General features: G+C 44.2%; 1 protein-coding gene across 1 annotated transcript; it reads right to left on the reverse strand.

Annotated features, from left to right (window-relative positions):
- Positions 1-2,059: 2,059 nt before the first annotated feature.
- HTR5A (5-hydroxytryptamine receptor 5A) lies at positions 2,060-17,934 on the reverse strand. The gene is made up of 2 exons (XM_017860592.1): positions 16,365-17,934; positions 2,060-5,269 (listed from the first exon to the last, which is right to left on the reverse strand). Exons 1-2 carry the CDS (start codon positions 17,103-17,105, stop codon positions 4,937-4,939), a joined length of 1,074 nt encoding a protein of 357 aa, XP_017716081.1. The 5' UTR covers positions 17,106-17,934; the 3' UTR covers positions 2,060-4,936.
- Positions 17,935-18,167: the final 233 nt, after the last annotated feature.

Below are 18,167 nucleotides of genomic sequence, written 5' to 3' on the forward strand. Positions count from 1 at the left end.
GTGGCTCACACCTGTAGTCCCAGCACTTTGGGAGGCCGAGGCGGGCAGATCACGAGGTCAGGAGATCAAGACCATCCTGGCTAACACAGTGAAACCCCGTCTCTAGTGAAAATACAAAAAATTAGCCGGGCGTGGTGGCAGGCAGCTGTAGTCCCAGCTATTCGGGAGGCTGAGGCAGGAGAATTGCTTGAACCTGGGAGGCGGAGGTTGCAGTCAGCCGAGATAGCACCATTGCACTCCAGCCTGGGCAACAGAGCAAGACTCTGTCTCAAAAAAAAAAAAAGGAAAGAAAGAAAGAAAGAAAGAAAGAAAGAAAGAAAGAAAGAAAGAAAGAAAGAAAGAAAGAACAAAGAAAAGAAAGAAGAAGTTGAGTGTAGCCTAAGCGAACAGCGTTTACAAAGTCTACAGTAGTGTACAGGAATGTCCGAGGCCCTCACATTCACTCTCCACTCACTCCCTCACTGATTCACCTGCGACTACTTCCACTGCAGCAAGCTCCATTCGTGGCAAGTGCCCTGTACAGGTGCACCATTCTCACTCATTTTTTACTGTACCTTTTCTACATTTAGATATGTTTAGATACACAAACCCATTACCATCGTGTTACAATTGCCTACAGTATTCAGTACAGTAACAGGCTTCACAAGTGTGCAGCCAAGGAGCACGAGGCTACACCGTATAGCCGTGTATAGCGGGCTGTCCCCTCCAGGTGTGTGTAAGTGCACTCGGTGACGTTTGCACACAGTCGAAATTGCCTAACGATGCATTTCTCAGCACATCTTTGTGGTTATGCATCCTGCAACTGTACATTAATCTCAGCCCCTCCCCTTATTAGCACCAGGGGGCAGAGATATCATCTCCCCTCCTTCCCATCTGCCATCGCCGTCATCTCCCCTGATTCCCATCTGTCATCGCCCAACTGCTTGTCAGGTCACCTGGGATTGGTGCAGTGTAGATCACGGTTAGGTTGCTCCTGACCTCTGGGGCAGATTTGGTCCGGGAACTGGTGCCACACAGAGGTTGACCTCCAGTCACCAAATTTCAAAAAGGAAAAGGACACTGTTCAAAAGGTATCCTGTGAAAGCTGGTGCTTTTGCAGCTCTATGTGGGCTGTACTTGGTGGGGATGCCAGAGGGGAGGAAGGGGTTGTTTTAAGTCCCTGCCGTCATCTGGCTCCTGCAAATCATTTCTTATCCTTTAGGGGTTGTTTCTGTGTTAAAGTACAGAGACCAAGAGCTGGAGTTTGGAGCCAGGTCCTAGGGTTCTGATCCTGGCTCTAATTTTCTAGCTGTTTCATCTTGGATGAGTAGTTTAATTTTCACAAGACTTAAATGATTTTTGTGTTAAATCTCCATAGTACCTCCAAGGGTTATTGTTAGGACCAAATCGGGGTGGCTTTGAAGGGCATAGCACAGCGCGCTGTGTGGGGTCAGGGATTAATAAATGTTGACGATCATTTGCTTGGTTGTGGGGAAGCTGGTTAAATTTGCTGCATGTTGTGGTGCATCTTCCTTGATTCCTTCCCTCTGCTTGCGGAGCCTTGAGCCAGACCTCAGTGAACACAGCTAGCAGCCGACCCAAGCTATTGCAAGGGAGGCCATGACAGAAGGGATAATGAGTTTGAAAGATACACCTGATGGAAAGGCAAACCCCTTTCACAAGGAGAAAGAGGAAGATGGAAGGCCGGGTGCAGCTGGACCACAGCACCCTAGACTGCTAGAAAAGAATTACCTGGGGCTGGCAGTCCTGACAGAGCCATTTAATCAGCCAACAGTGGCCAGGCTGGACCTCCATCCTCCTGAAGCTGGCCCCTCCCTGGCACAGTGGGGACGGTGGGTGCCAACGTCCTGACAGGGTTGCCTCACGAAGGCAGGGAAGACAGCTGCAAACCACAGACAGCCCCAGTGAACCATCAGGGTCCAGCCCATGAGCAGTGCAGAATCTCTCCTTTTCTGATACAGGACAGAAGCTTTAAGAAGCCCACCCGTTCCCCTCCTCTGATCCCATTTCCCAGATGCTAACCAAATCCCTGTTTGGCAATCACTTTCACTCAGCACTCGAGCTGTGGACTCAGTCTTTATCTTCTCTTTAATAGAAACATGGCAAAGTGTTGTCTCTACAGCCTCTTTGGCTATAAGCAGGGAACTGTGAATCCAACAGACCAACATAGAAGCAAAAATGCTCCTCCTGGGAAGAAGAGACAAATAACAAGCTTTTTATCAGGAATTAATCCCTACAATATGGTCTGATGTCAATACAGACTCAGGGACATCTTCCACTTGTCTTTCACTACCATACAATAAAAATATAAAACTGATAGTGACCCCAAGAGGTCCAAGATCACTCATCAGGAGAGAATTATCTCCTTTGTACATTGTCTTTAGGCAGAAGAGCAGAGCTGTGCATTTTGTTCGACATATTCTACAAGAGCTGACAGGAGGGCTTTGGATTGGTTCACCTCAGTCACCCTACAGACATGGCTTGCAGGAAACCCTCCAGGCTTCTCTAGGTGCACCATCTAATAAAGGTTGTTGTTGCAATCTGGCACGGAAACAGGATTAGGTATTTTGAGCAGTTACTACTGTTTATGATTCATATACATTTCTAACCTGATAAAATATTAGCAGTCAAGCGTAAACAAAAGTGTTTCACAAATATTTGATTTGCATAGTAGAGACTCAAAGTCAATGAATGTCTACATTTCTTACCGTGGTATAAACAACTTTTGCTATTGAAACGGAAGCAAAATATTCATTAATTGCCACTTCTTCCTTCTCTTATGTGGAATGTTTCTTGCTCTAGATAGCATATGTGGAGTGTGTTGTATATAATGTATAATTTAAGTGACACCTGAGAGGTGTTAAATACATATTGAGTGATAAGAATAATGAGGCTTATTCATCTTATGAAAACATTAATCAAACCCTCAGCTGGAGATTGAATTAATATTATAATAACATCATTCTCCAACTGGGGTATACAGAATCCTGGGAGAGCTGGGGAGTATTTGAAGCCACCAGAAAAACGTGGCACATCTTCCTCAAGCTTTGCTTTACTGAAGACTATGAACTTTTTTAAACAGTAAGACACTCACGATTTATGGAGTAAAAGTTTTCACATGGATTTTCAGGTAGAATAGACTTAAACTTTTACCCATGATTCTAGTGTCACCTCTCTAGACTCCTCTTGTCTGAATTTTTCTTCTCTGCCATGGAGTACTTAATAAAGCTTTTGAAGCACTTCCCTTATTAAAACACTAGAATACAATAGCATTTCTTGTTCTCTCTGATTTCGAGTAATAATGGGGAAAAGTAACTTAAGTGAACAGTCTGTATTTTAAAATACTTGTGGGTTTAGCACTTCAAGTGATATATGCAGAAGAAAGAAAAATCTAAGGATGTTTCTAAATAAATTCTTCAATTTTTATCACTAAATTTCTCAATGAATCTGCTTGAGTGCATAAAGATCTGCATTTAGCATATTAATGGTGACTTCACAGGTGTCTAACATTTCTTTATCTGCTCACATTCTTTTGATAAAGCTAGTCTTTGCAATAAAGACAAGACTAAACCTCAAGCCAAGACCACATATAAATTATCAGAAATTTCCTATGTTTGAACTCTTAATTGATATAATTTATTATATATAACATACTACATGAATTACAATAAATAAGAGATTATTATATCATTCTTTAATTCATGCATTTAAAGAGTCAGGGACATAGCAGACCACAGGCAGTTTTATTGCCTAGGATTGTTTTTAAAGTTTTGTATAATGGCACTGGCTTTACATGATCATCCAAATGCTGCATCATCACTTAACTGCCTCACCTCACAAATTATACTGTCAATTTGTAGAGGACTAGGGCTGCATTTTACCATTGTTCTATCTTTTTCATTGCCCACTAGCCTTGGCCTCCTAGCAGGTATTCACACATCAACAAAAAATAGCAGTTAGCAAATTTATCAAGGATGCCCTTAAAGTGCCTGTATTTGGTGAGTGTGCCTTCATTCTCATTGGTCATGAGATGCCCAACTCTATAGCAGTTGTTTTACTCTAATCTCATGATTTGAGGATAAAGGTCTTTGCCTAGAAACACTTGAACATATTCCACACACATGAAACCAGTAGCAAATTAGCAAATTTGACAGATTCTATGAAACCGGTAGACTTTTCTACTGTTTATAAACCGTTGCTTCAAAATGAAAGGCAGTAGTTGACCCTCAGTGCCTGCTTCATGTCAAGGGATTGGATTTTGGAATAAACTAGTCAGCTAGAACACCTGCCTCTTTTACAGTTGTGTGTGTGTGTGTGTGTGTGGTTGCCACAAACAAAACCTTAAAGCTAATATTCCCTGCTTTCATGGATAGGACTATGTGCTTTAGTATATTTGGAGATGGTGTTTTGTGGTCAACTATCGGGACATACCCCATCAGTATTAGGGTATATGTACTAGGATCATATAGGAGAATATTTGAAATGGGGACTGCTCCAGAAAGCCTGGAACTATGGTCTCCTATCCCCAGATGTCTACAACATGACTCGTTCATTCTTTTCTATCCATTCTCAACCTGCCCATATTGTTTTACCTCCTCCTTCTTATCTGCCTTGTTTGACTTTTTTAGGACAATGTCGACCACTATGCCGGAGTGAATTTGGGGAGGAAAGGACACTTTGTGGGCAAAGACCGTGGCTGTCAGCACAGAGAAAGGGACAGTAGGTGAGTTAGATACATCATGTCACCAAAACTCTGTGAGGAGTCACATTCCTACTGAGGAGGTGGAAAACAGGCCAGTGCAGTTCTGAAGATGACCCTGGAGAATGGTGAGGATTCATCTTGTCCACATGGCTGTTGGGTGGGGATGTGAAATGAATGAACTGGGAATTCCACTGAATTCTGGGAAGAAACTTCTTTCGATCCTGGTCCTCTCCCTCAGTGTTGCCTAGAAAAGAAGTTCTTGAAGGCGCTGTTGTAGTTCTTGTTGAAAGCCGTATAGATCAGGGGGTTAAAGAAGGAGTTGGAGTAGCCAAGCCACAGGAAGATGCTTTTCCAGATGGCGGGGATGTCACAGGAGCAGAGAGGACTGATGAGCTCCGTGAGGAAGAAGGGGATCCAGCAGAGCGCGAACACACCAATGAGGATGCCCACCATGAGGGCGGCACGCTGCTCCTTCTGCTCTCGCCAAGTGTCCCCTTCTGTCTGGAAGGTGACGGTGGCATGCCGGACCGTGAACACCATCTGGGGCTGTTGGGCAGAGTCCTTCACCTGGAAAAGACAAGAAGGAGCTTTATGAGGAGCCACCTCAGTCTACCTCCAGACTGACACTGACAGGCCTGGATTCCGCACATCCACTCGAGGGAAAGTCTTCGATGGATAGGTGTGGGAACCTGAAGGCCTGTGGCACTTGCTCTCAGATATGGAAACCAGGCAACAGAGCTGGGGTGTTTGCTTATATCTTAGAAATGAAAGGACCAGATGTGATGAAATTGACATCATGAAGATGGACTCCCTGTTGCTGTCTGTTCAACAGAGGCACTGGAAGAAACAAGCAGGCAACATGGCCTGCCCAATTTAGTGGCAGAGGTGCACACATCATCAAAAGTGTCCTAGGTTCCTATCAAAATCCTGTTCACTTAGGACCACGTTTTCTACCATCTTTATAACCTTCTAGGCTCATGTAAGTCCCCTCTATAATGTTAGGACTTTCTAGAACTTTTCCTCTGACACAAAGCTGTGCCCCATAGCATATTCTACTGTTTGATGCAGTCTAGTATCAAAACCAGGACACCTCTCTCTGGGTCTATTCTGTGTCTTCCTCTACCCCTGTATGTATGTAAAACTGAGACCCCAGTCTTTTAGTCTCACGTGGGTGCCCCCAAGGCCTCCACAGGGCAGGTTCCCACAGAATCAGGCTCAACAGTTCACTTCCTTCTCTCAAGGAGTGGAATTCCTGGGAAAGGAAGTTCCTCCTCCCTTCTGGTCCTATTTTTAGCTTTTGGGAGAACTGACATAATGAGTGTCTACTGATGAGGCAGCCTTAATATGAAACAATCATAAATTTACTGAATTAGCAAATTAATTGATCCAATCAAAATGTGGGACAGTTTCTGACTCAGTCATTCTCTGGTGGGTGAGATTGCATTGACATTAAATAGTATTCTTCCCCTCGCCAGCATACCGTGACTCTAGTACATTTAAAAAGATTTACACAACTTGTTCTCAAAGAGCATATGATCTTTTAGGCAAAGAATTGTCAGGTTAATCTAACCCACTTAACTAATTCTTGGCAGCATTTATAAAGTGGACTCAAAAGGAATTGACTTACTGGCATATGGAATAACAGGTGGAAATAGGAACACTGTGGATAAGGCAATGTTAGTTGATGAATAAATTACCAAATTTGTAGAATAGCCTTGCTGACATTTATTTGCAAAACAGTATAATATCAAGTCTGTACACTAAATTAAATTTAAAAGAAGATAATAAATAATGAAACCAAAGGTCCGTAATAGTGCAACCTTTAAAAACACGTATAAAATAAGCACTGAAAAAATACTTCTTTCTGTACCTCTAGATGAAACCAGAGTTACCTTTGGTTACTGATTTATCAATGCATATCTGGAAATGCATTTGAGGGAATTCATTTATAGAAATCCAAACCATATTTAGCTTAATTTTTCAGCATAAAGGAAAGAAGGAAAGCTACCAATTTCCTTAACAGAATTCCATAATAATATCAGGGAAGCTGTTTTCCATATTGTCCCAAGATGCCAATAAAACAAGAATTGTAGCTGGACTCTTCAACCCTCTGGAAATTCTCCTTCCCCTTGGCACATTTTTATGAGTGACATTCGGGACACTGGTAACACTGGTCATACTTGAGACATGGTCACACTGTGGAGGCTGATCACACTGGTCACATAAAGGATGCTGGTAACACTGGAGATGCCAGCTATACTGGAAACATCATGGATTTTGATCATACTAGAGATGCTGTTCACACTGGGGATGCTGGTCACACTGGAGATGCTGTTCACACTGGGGATGCTGACCACACTGAAGATTCTGTTCACACTGTGAATGCTGGTTACCCTGATGACACCATGGATGCCGTTCACACTGTGGATGCTGGTCACACTGGTGACACCATGGATGCCATTCACACTGTGGATGCTGGTCACACTGGTGACACCATGGATGCCGTTCACACTGTGGATGCTGGTCACACTGGTGACACCATGGATGCCGTTCACACTGTGGATGCTGGTCACACTGGTGACACCATGGATGCCGTTCACACTGTGGATGCTGGTCACACTGGTGACACCATGGATGCCGTTCACACTGTGGATGCTGGTCACACTGGTGACACCATGGATGCCGTTCACACTGTGGATGCTGGTCACACTGGTGACACCATGGATGCCGTTCACACTGTGGATGCTGGTCACACTGGTGACACCATGGATGCCGTTCACACTGTGGATGCTGGTCACACTGGTGACACCATGGATGCCGTTCACACTGTGGATGCTGGTCACACTGGTGACACCATGGATGCCGTTCACACTGTGGATGCTGGTCACACTGGTGACACCATGGATGCCGTTCACACTGTGGATGCTGGTCACACTGGTGACACCATGGATGCCGTTCACACTGTGGATGCTGGTCACACTGGTGACACCATGGATGCCGTTCACACTGTGGATGCTGGTCACACTGGTGACACCATGGATGCCGTTCACACTGTGGATGCTGGTCACACTGGTGACACCATGGATGCCGTTCACACTGTGGATGCTGGTCACACTGGTGACACCATGGATGCTGTTCACAGTGTGGATGCTGGTCACACTGGTGACACCATGGATGCCGTTCACACTGTGGATGCTGGTCACACTGGTGACACCATGGATGCCGTTCACACTGTGGATGCTGGTCACACTGGTGACACCATGGATGCCGTTCACACTGTGGATGCTGGTCATACTGGTGACACCATGGATGCTGTTCACAGGGTGGATGCCGTTCACACTGGAGATGCTGTTCACACTGGGGATGCTGGTCACACTGGAGACACCATGTAGGCTGATTACACTGGAGATGCTGGTCACACTGGAGATAGTGTTCACACTGGTGATGATGACACTGGTGATATCAGTGACACTTAGGGCTTGATTTAGATTTTTTTTATAGTTTAGTCATAGAACTCCAAGTTGTTCAGAAAAGCATATTTTTCTATCACCTTGTGAAATGTTGATTATTTTACTGGGCCATCTGGCCATCTTTGGGGCTGCGTTCAATGCCAACTTACTTGACAGAAGAAAGAGTGGCATTGATTTAAAATGGTACCCCTGGGACAACGGAGTCTCCAGCTGCTAGGAGGATCTTGGTTGTCTGTGGAGTTTCAGGTTTCTAATGCCCTCAAATGGTGGATTTGTTTGCTTACTCTATGGCTCTTGGATTTACGGACTCCTTAGCTCTTTGCGCTCTTCTAATCAATGATTGCAATAAAGCGCTTAATTGAGTCTAGACAATAACACTCTATTTTCAACCTGGTCATTAGTAAACTCACAGAAAGAGAGCAAATAGGGTTAAAAAGTGAACAGTTAAGCCAAATTAATTTTTCCTAATAATCTCCAAAATGCACGTAAAGTACATACCTCACAATTTAAGATTCATATATAAATTTTTTTCTAAATGAACACTTAGCCTCATCTCCCGCAGCAAACAAGTTCTTTGGGGACAGGTACATATGTGTTAGAGCTTTCATCCTTCCAAAATGATTGCATGCTAAATAATTATTTACTGGTTAATCACAATTCTGGTATGTACTTTCATTTCATCCAACCACTCTGTTTTGCCTCTCTAATAATGTCCTAGATAATCAATGGATTGCCATCAATAATGGGTATTGAAATTAAGGGATAAAGACTCTTACCCTGGAAGTGTGGTTTCAGGTGATTTGCATGTTAGACCACACCACTGTCAGATGAGAGATGGGTCACAGGAGCCCGACGGAACAATACAAATGTTTAAGCTAAAAATGGCCTTACCTATTAAGGAAAGCTCCATGAGGGTGTGAATAAAAACCCTCCACAAACTTAGGACAAGACTGTTTGTTCTATAACTGATAACAAGCAGACATTTTTCTTGTTTAAACCTCTTCAATCAATCAAGGACAATGCAGTTTTGGAATATACACTTGTAAACCAATTAATCTGTGTCAGCCCTCACTTCTGAGTCAGCCAGTTAGGGTCAGACTCATCCCGATAAACACACCTCTGAGCACCGAGCACCCAACAGAAAACCCCATTCCAGCAGAAAACTCTATTCCAGCAGAAAACCCCATCCCAGCAGAAAACCCTATTCCAGCAGAAAACCCCATTCCAGCAGAAAACCCCGTCCCAGCAGAAAACCCTGCAGCTGATGTCAGCCTGCTGCTACTCTGCGTGTCCTCCAGTCTCTGAACCCCACACTGCCCCGAATCATGGATGATGGGCTTTCCGCTCTGCTGTGGGAGATTGCTGAAAAGCATAGCTTCCTTTCACTATTCTGAGCGAAAGATTCAGCTTGGTCTTTCTATCCCAGACTCTGAGCAGTATTGGCAACACCTCTGGACAGTTCTGGAGGTTCCACTGAGGTCATTTTGAAGACCCTCCATGGAAACCTTGGGCCACAGGTGCATTCACTGGGCCCCAAACTCAGTTGCCCTTTGTGTCTGCAGCCAAGTGCATCAGTCTCAACAAGGATTTGAGTTCTACCTAGTTTCACTGGGCTTTTATTGCTCAATGTATTTTGTTATCCTAGGATTTGTGACCAACTATGTCCTTGGATAAGGTTGCAAGGCTGAGGTGTTTGTATCATGTAACTCGATCTTTGATTGAGAGATCTACCATTAGGTAATTGTCTTAGATCTATGTGTAAAGCTTTAAACCTCTTGCCATGAAGGTGTATCATTTGGCAAATATTGTCATGCCATTAATCTACTTATCCTACGGCCTGTTGCTTTGCTTGTGTGTTGTCTACATGTACAAAGTCTTGTTGCATGGGTTTTTGTTTTGTCCTGGAACTCTTTCTGTTGAATACAGAAGGAACTATTCTATAAGGCATTGGCTTGATAAGTTTCCAATCTAATTCAAGCTGGACCTGAGGGCTAATGATTTGAAGACCATTATTAGACAAGTGACCAATTTATGAAAAAGCAATTGATCAGACTTTGCTTGGGGTCCCCTACAAAACTTTTATGAGGGCACTCCTGACTTGTTGACTTGTGAAAATACGTCACTTTGCCCTATCGTTTTCCAGCTTAATGACAGTTGTGTGGACAATGATGTGTCCCCTTCTCCATCTGTTTGGTCCAGGATCCTGAGACACTATTCACAAGCACGAACTGTTGATCAACCACAGTTGCCTCTTCCTCACGTGCCATGGCTTGCTTATGTCCAAATTTCAATCCTCTTTTTAAAGAATTTCTATTTCCTGTTTAAAATTGCATTATGATCCTAACTCTTCCAATTTTCTTCACAAATGCCAAATTTTTTTTTACTTAATGAAAAACATCTGATGAATGAAATATAAGATATTTAGAAGAAGCTCTAGAAAAATTAGGAGACAAACATCAAATGTTTGTCTCTTTAATTGGTATTTTGAATCAGCCTCTTTAATTGGTATTTTGAGGCTTTAAAACAAAATCCTAACTCTAAAATAGTCTCAAAGATGTTGTAACCTTCCCAAACCTGCCCTCTTTGCAGATCTCTATCTTGCATTTTCTATTCAGCTTTATCTGACTTCCTAAATGAATCAGGATTTTCTCAGGAAAAACACAATCACATTATAAAATTACCAGAAGAAAAATCAGATTTATAGAATTTAAATTAAAACCTTCGTCTAAAGCTAAGTTAAGAGCTATAATTAAGAAATTTTCTAGGCCAGGCATGGGGCCTCATGCCTGTAAACCCAGTACTTTGAGAGGCCAAGGTGGGAAAATTATTTGAGGTCAAGAGTTTGAGACCAGCCTGTGCAATAGAGAGACCCCCCCATCTCCACAAAAATTGTAAAAATTAGCCAGGTGTGGAGGCATATCCCTGTGGTCCCAGCTACTCGGGAGACTGAGATGTGAGGACTGCATGAGCCCAGGGTTTCAAGGCTGCAGTGAGCTACGGTTGTGCGACTGCACTCTAGCCTCGGCGACAGAGCAAGACCCTGTCTCAAAAACGAAAGGAAAGAAAAGAAGGAAGGAAAAGAAAGGAAAGGAAGAAAAAGAAAGAAAATTTTCTAAACTTTTGTTATAGAATTTATAATTTTTTTAGATTGTCAAACAAAATTTGTGTTTTCTTAAACTACAGATGTGTACTAATTAGTTAAATTAACTAAAATCCTCTCAGATAAGAAAAAAATGGTTAAAAGAAGAAGCATAGAAAATAGAAGAGTTATATAACCCAGTCGTGAAAATTTAAATAGAAAATATATTATGTAAAGTAATTTTAGAAGGCTTTCTTTTAAGGAGAGGTTGAATAAAGATTCAAAGTAAACTAAATAAATCTGGGCATGGTGGCTCACTCTTGTAATCCCAGCATTTTGGGAGGCCAAGGCAAGAGGATTATTTGAGCATGGGAGTTTGAGACCATCATGGGCAACATGGTGAGACCCCATTTCTATAAAAAATACTAAAATTAGCCAGGTGTGATGGCTCACACTTGTAGTCCCATCTACTTGAGAGGCTGAATAAAGATAGAAAAGAGACATCAGAAAACCTTCAAGTAGCGTATTTGTGTATACCCAACAGCTAAAGTATAGGCTTGTCATGTCTTTCTATAAATGGACTTAAACCTGAATTTGGGAATTTAATACGAAAAAATAAACTGAAATGTGAAATTGTCAATTTGCAAAATATCCAATGTGGGGCTAGACATTTCCAGATAGACTTAGAAAGCAAATGCTAGAAATCAATACAAGATATGGCTTTCTAGATAAGACATCCAAAAGGGCCTCTGTTCTCAAAGATTTGAGAGCTGAGATAAGGATCCCTATACATATTAGTATATTGCTCGCAGAAGGAGCCCTGAAAGAATGAACATCTCGTGTTGGCTAAAAAGCAAAATGACAACGATATACAATCTATCTAATAAAGCCACTCCAAGGAAGGCATTTTCACTCAACAATTTCTTTGTCTTTTTAAACTTCCAAGGAGAATTTTCTATAACTAGATGTACAACTATATGATGTTTTTGTTTATGTGGGTGTCAGTATAACTACCAGTAACCCCACTATTATAGAACAAGAGATCATTTCATGTACATTTTTAAAGTTGTCTGAAAACAAGAAAGCAAATTGACTTGTAGCAAGTTTTAAAATTAAAACAAAAAATTCAATAAAGCTATTGGTGGCTGGGCGCAGTGGTTCACGCCTGTCATCCCAGCACTTTGGGAGGCTAAGGTCAGCAGATCACCCGGGGTCAGGAGTTCGAGACCAGCCTGGCCAATACCCTGTTTCTACTAAAAATACAAAAATTAGCCAGGCATGGTGGCACACACCTGTACTCAGGAGGCAGAGGCCGGAGAATTATTTGAACCTGGGAAGCAGAGATTGCAGTGAGCTGAGATCAGGCCCCTGCACTCCAGTCTAGGCAACAGAGTGAGACTCCATAAATAAAACAAAACAAACAAAAAAACCTATTGGTTATAGGTGATACCAGATAGTGAAACAAGATAATGAATGATAAATTGACAAATTTCTGGCATATAATAAATTTTTCAAAAGCTTGAGAGAAAATCAACTTTATTTAATGAAACAATTCAAGTAGTAACAATCTTTAACAATCCTGTATGCCAACTTATAACTGATATTTTCAGATTATTATCAAAATAATACTTCTTTAACCTATGACATACCTGCAATAGGTAGGATCTGCTTCCAAATAAAATGTGCTGCAGCCCTTGTTCATGATGATATTATAACTGATCTAGATGTGAGAATGCCTACACCACATGTAATTTTAAAAATTACTTTAGAAATACTGATGGTCCTAGAATCTCTATGGACAAGAGACTCCACAACTAGAAAATTTAATTGAAGTAGAATGTATAAGAGTTAAGACTGATTCTTCCTAGGTTATCATGAACATTCCTTTTCATGCAAATATGAAAATACGGGGCCATGCTCTGGGTGGATTAAGGTGACAGCATAGCACCTGTCAAAGAACATTGCTTATTTTAAGCTAATCGCTTAATTCAGTAACCTGGATCAAGGGCAACTCATCTCAATCAAGATTCTTTTAAAATTTTCTTATCTTAGGATTGGTAACCAAGTGTGTTCTTGTATAAGGTTGTAAGGCTGAGGTGTTTATGTCAAGTAACTAGATCTTTGATTAAGAGATCTACCATTAGGTAACTGTCTTAGATCTGTGTAAAAGACTTCAAACCTCTGTCATGAAGCTGTACTGTTTGGCAAATGGTGTCATGCTATTCATCTGCGTAGCCTAATGATGCTTGCTTTGCTTTTGCTGTTGTTTGTCTACATGTATAGTCTTTTTGCATAGGTTGCTCTTCTAGGTGTAGGTCTGCTGCAGGGATCATATAGGAATCAAATATATGCATAGCTTCAGTATCACTGGTGGCCTATAATTTTGAGAGTCAGACGGTTATTAATTTTGTCTATTATGTATAGAATGGATAAGGATAGGAGGGCAATTAGGGTTAGATTAATAGAAGGCAAAATAGTTCACACTGTCTCTGCCTCCCGGATGTCTACAGTACCTATATGGATTATTGGTGTTAGCCCCTCTGTTTCGAAAGTCAGGCCACCAGAGATGGACTCACTTCAGTAAATACCCACTGGACAACAACGAATCAGCAACACCTTCTCCTACAGAGGACGCCATCTATCCACATCTCAACAATCCACCAACCCCTGAGGCTCCATACCTCCCAAAAGCGCTGTTTCAGGTCAGCATTTTGCTCTGCTCAGGAAAACTGCCTGGACAGCACAGCCTCTACTCACTCTAGTAAGGAAGGTATTTTTCTTTGTCATTTTATTTCAGATCTCTAGCAGTGGCTTCCTTGTCCTTTGACAAGGGCAAGGCTTATCTGTCTTGTGTTGCCAGATCCCAGCTCAATGTCTGACTTAGGTTAGGATTTCATGGCATGTATTTGAATAAAACCCAGCAGATAAAGAAATGATAGAAGTGTTGTGGTTTCCCCAGGGAACAGCTAGCTGGTGGTAGAATTCATTTAGAAACTTTGACACCCACTCCCACTATCACAGAACAATCAGGAGGCCTGGTTTGTAATGAACCCTTCAACATAACGTAAGGTCAGAGGCAGCCACGTATTATATTTAGGGTAGTGGATTATTTAGAGTCCTTTTGCTAAGTCAAGGGACCCATTTTCAAAACTGATCTGGGAGAGATAGAGAGAGGAGAGAATACACACACACACACACACACACGCACACATACACATATATATACACACATATACATACACACATATGTGTGTGTGTATCTATATAAAAAGCACAAAGATGTTATAATGCTTTGCTTCTGCTATCACCAAAGCAGAGAAATGAGAGTGCCCTTCATCCTTTTACGACAAGTCTTGGGATGGAATTGTAATTAACTTTCTCCTTCTAAAGCTGTGTTTGGGGTTGACTGTAAATCATATTTGCTTGAATAAACATCAGGGGAGAGGAGGATTCATAAAAGGAGGGCCCTTGGAGGTGACCAGTCTCCTTGTTCCTGGCCTGGAATTTGAGTGGACGCTCATAGCATGGAACATAGCTTCAGGTAGTTTGATGGAAGCCTCAGTGTTCTTACCAATCAGCACTCTTTGTTCAGCTTAGAAATCGAATAGTTCAGAGTTTCCCAAATTCAGTACGATTGACATTTTGTTCTGAACAATTCTCTGTTGAGGTGCTGTCCTGTGCATTGTACAGTATTTAGCAGTATTCCTGACCTCTCTACACTACATGCCATTAGCACCCCATCCTCAAGTCTTCATCATCCGAAATGCCTCCAGACAGCCTAAATGTTTCCTGGGGGGCAATATCACCCTTCGCTGAGAAGTGCTGCTATAGGTAAAAGAACAGGCAGCCTCTAACCCCTCATCTTCTTCTTTCCTCTAAGATGATGCCCTTTTCCCTCAGCTACACCTCTGGTCCCTCTAAGTTTGACTGACTGGGGATGGTTAGAATTAGCTACTGACTCTAGAAAGCACATACAGAGCTCAGGGTGAGTGTCTATTTCCCTCCCTAGACCAAACTCTTCATGGGCAAAGACAACATCTCTATCATTATCTTACTTCTTGCACTAAGCCCGTAGCATGCACTCCATATGCTTGTTTCAGAGCCAACAACAGAAAATGGGGACTGTGTAGACTTCTGCTCTAACCTAAATGTGTGAATTAGATTCAAGGAATCTTCCTTGGTAATGAAGGGGAGCAGTCTTCAGAATCATGAGTCATAGGGCCAGATTATTAACAGTCAACAAAAAAACAGGAGTGGGAGGAGATGAGAAAAGCTCCTCGCTGTTGCTAAAGTGGTTGTCATGCAATAAATATCTCTCATAGAGAGCTGGGGAATTCTCTTTCCTGGATTTTTAATTTCCTTCTGCAGCTTTTCTCATGTTCAGGAAGGAAGACAAGTAGTCTTCAGTCACACCTACAACCTAATAGGGCTGTGGGGGATAGACCCAGAAAGTAGCACCCCGAGAGAGTGGAAGCAGATAACAAATGCAGGCTCTGGGACCAATGCAGGCAACGTCTTCAGTCTTACATCAGGACGGGAGGATACCACAGAATGACAGTAACCTAGGTGATACCATATTTTTAATAAATCGGTTGCTGTAATTTGCAAAGAAAAAGAATAGACTAGGATGAAGGGCTAACCTGCATCGCCTGACACATGGCAGTCTTCTTATCAAACTGTGCTCCCATCCCTGCCTCCCCTCCTCCTGGAACACCCCCATTCTAAGTGCAGGAAGCTGCTGGTTTTTTCCACTATACTGAATCAGTGTACCCCAGATACCAGCTTATCCAGATATTTTAAAGGGTGTTATAGATCCATAGAATTTGGGGGCCAAAGGGGACCCTGTAGAATGAGGCAGTCCGAACTCCTCGTGTTCTGTATGTTTAACAAATAACTCATTAGAGAAGGAAAATGATGTGATTAGCTCTGTGAGAGGGAACATGTCAGAGCAAAGTATATCTATGATGCTTTCTTCCAGTCTCCCGGTTTACTCCCCAACTCCCAAACACAAAAGTTCCATTTTCTACAAGTGAGGGGGGTGGGGCAGGTGGCCTGGGGACATAGCCTGTACAGATGCAAGTCGAATATTTTTAAGGATTGCGGAGATACCCACCTCCACAGCTTCGGATATGGGTGAGACGCTATTGGTCTTCCTGGAGCCCACGCGGAACTTGGCAGCCTTGTAGATCTTCCAGTACACGAAGAGCACCACACAGAGCGGCAGGTAGAAGGCGCCTACGGTGGAGAACACTGCGTAGGAAGGCTCGCGGCTTACCTGGCACTCCTCGCTGCCCTCAGAGTACGTCTCTCCCCAGCCAAAAAGCAGCGGGGCCAGAGAGATGACAGCGGAGAGCGCCCAGGTGAGCGCGATCATGACGTTGGAGATGCACTTGCGGGTGCGGAGCGTGTATTCCAGGTGGCGCGTGATGGACCAGTAGCGGTCCAGGGCTATGGCCGTCACGTTCCAGATGCTGGCCGTGCAGCAGAGGACGTCGCACGCGATCCACAGCTGGCACAGCCGCCGACCCAGCTGCCAGCGGCGCCCAGACAGCTCGTGCACCAGGCTCAGTGGCATAACCAGTGCAGCCACCAGGACGTCCGAGATGGCCATGGACGCCACCAGGTTGTGGGGCACGCGGTGGAAGGTGCGTACGCGGAGGATGGTCGCCAGCACCAGCAGGTTCCAGGCGAACGTCGCCGCCACCAGAAAGCCCAGCAAGGTGAGAATAAGCACTCCGAAGACCGAGCGCAGGGGCGAGCTGGGGCGCAGATCGTCTTTGCCGAGGCTGCGGTTGGTCTCCAAAGGGGAGGGGGTGGAAAGGGAAAAGGAGGTTAGGTTCACAGGTAAATCCATCTCTGGGTCAGGAGACCGGCCTGGGGTACTTGCAGAAGGGGTGTTCAGGAGGACTTAAGGTGGCCGCTGTGCCCAGAGCCAATCCGGATGTTTGCAAACTCTGGCCAGTGGTGGAGTTTCTGGAAAGTGCCTGTGAATTTGGCCCCAGTATCCTGCTAGTGAGCATCCGTTGGAGATGGTGTGGTTGCAAGCGCGGCAGGTCTGGAGCCCTCAGAGGCTAAGGAAGCAGAGGCGAGGGGCTGCGTGTTGCAACCAGGGCCCGCCTAAGCCGTCAGGAGCCCAGGGATCCTCGCCTTGGTGGAAAAGGCTGTCTGGTCGCCCAGAGCCGAGCATCTCCCAGATCGGGGAGAAGCTGGGCGTCCAGCAGCGTGTGGGTGCAGGAGAGGGGCTGGTGCGTCAGAGCAGTCACTCTCACCGCGTTGCCTCCCTGCTCACCCTTCTATCTAGGCAGCCGGCTGCAGCTTTAACTCCGTGCTAGGGAAGCCAGTTTTGGGGGGACCTGCTTTCTGGGACCTGCCTTCTGTCCCAGTTGCCCCCGCCACCCCGTCTGAGGCTGCGGCTTCGGAGAGCGAATGCTGGCGCGCCCACCGAGACCTGCCTTATCCAAGCAGAGATCTAGCCCTACGTAAGCCGTCAGCTGATAAGGCCATCTCTCCCCGCCTCCTGGCTCGGAGTGCGGGGCTTTGGGGCCGTCCGCGGTGCTGCTGCTCTCCCCTTGCCCGGAGGCTCCCAGTGCGTGCCCCCACTTGTGGTGCTGTCCGCGGTGCTGCCGCCTCTCCCCGCCCGGGCGCAGGAGGGTTGGCGCTGTCCACGGTGCTGCCGCTCTTGCCTGAAACGGGTTCGCCACGTGGAACAAGTTGACCAATGAACTTTCCTCAAAACGTTCCCCTAGCCATCCACACACGTCCCTCTAGGGGTGGTCTGGAGGCCCTAGATACTGCTTTCTCAGCTTTCCGTCAGTATTTGCTCTTCCTACAAGAGTTCCGAGTTAGGGGTCTAAGATAGTTTCACTAACTTTTGTTCTCCGGAAGATTTCAGCACATGATTGCTTTCTTCTTACCC

Source organism: Rhinopithecus bieti, unplaced genomic scaffold (genome assembly GCF_001698545.2).
Source record: "Rhinopithecus bieti isolate Rb0 unplaced genomic scaffold, ASM169854v2 scaffold_50877, whole genome shotgun sequence".
NCBI lineage: Eukaryota > Metazoa > Chordata > Mammalia > Primates > Cercopithecidae > Rhinopithecus > Rhinopithecus bieti.

Excerpts from the sequence above, each read along its gene's own strand:
- HTR5A (XM_017860592.1), bottom strand. The coding sequence starts at position 17,105 with ATGGATTTACCTGTGAACCTAACCTCCTTTTCCCTTTCCACCCCCTCC. Across the intron at positions 5,270-16,364 it reads CCATATCCGAAGCTGTGGAG|GTGAAGGACTCTGCCCAACA; the intron begins GTGGGTATCTCC and ends TGTCTTTTCCAG.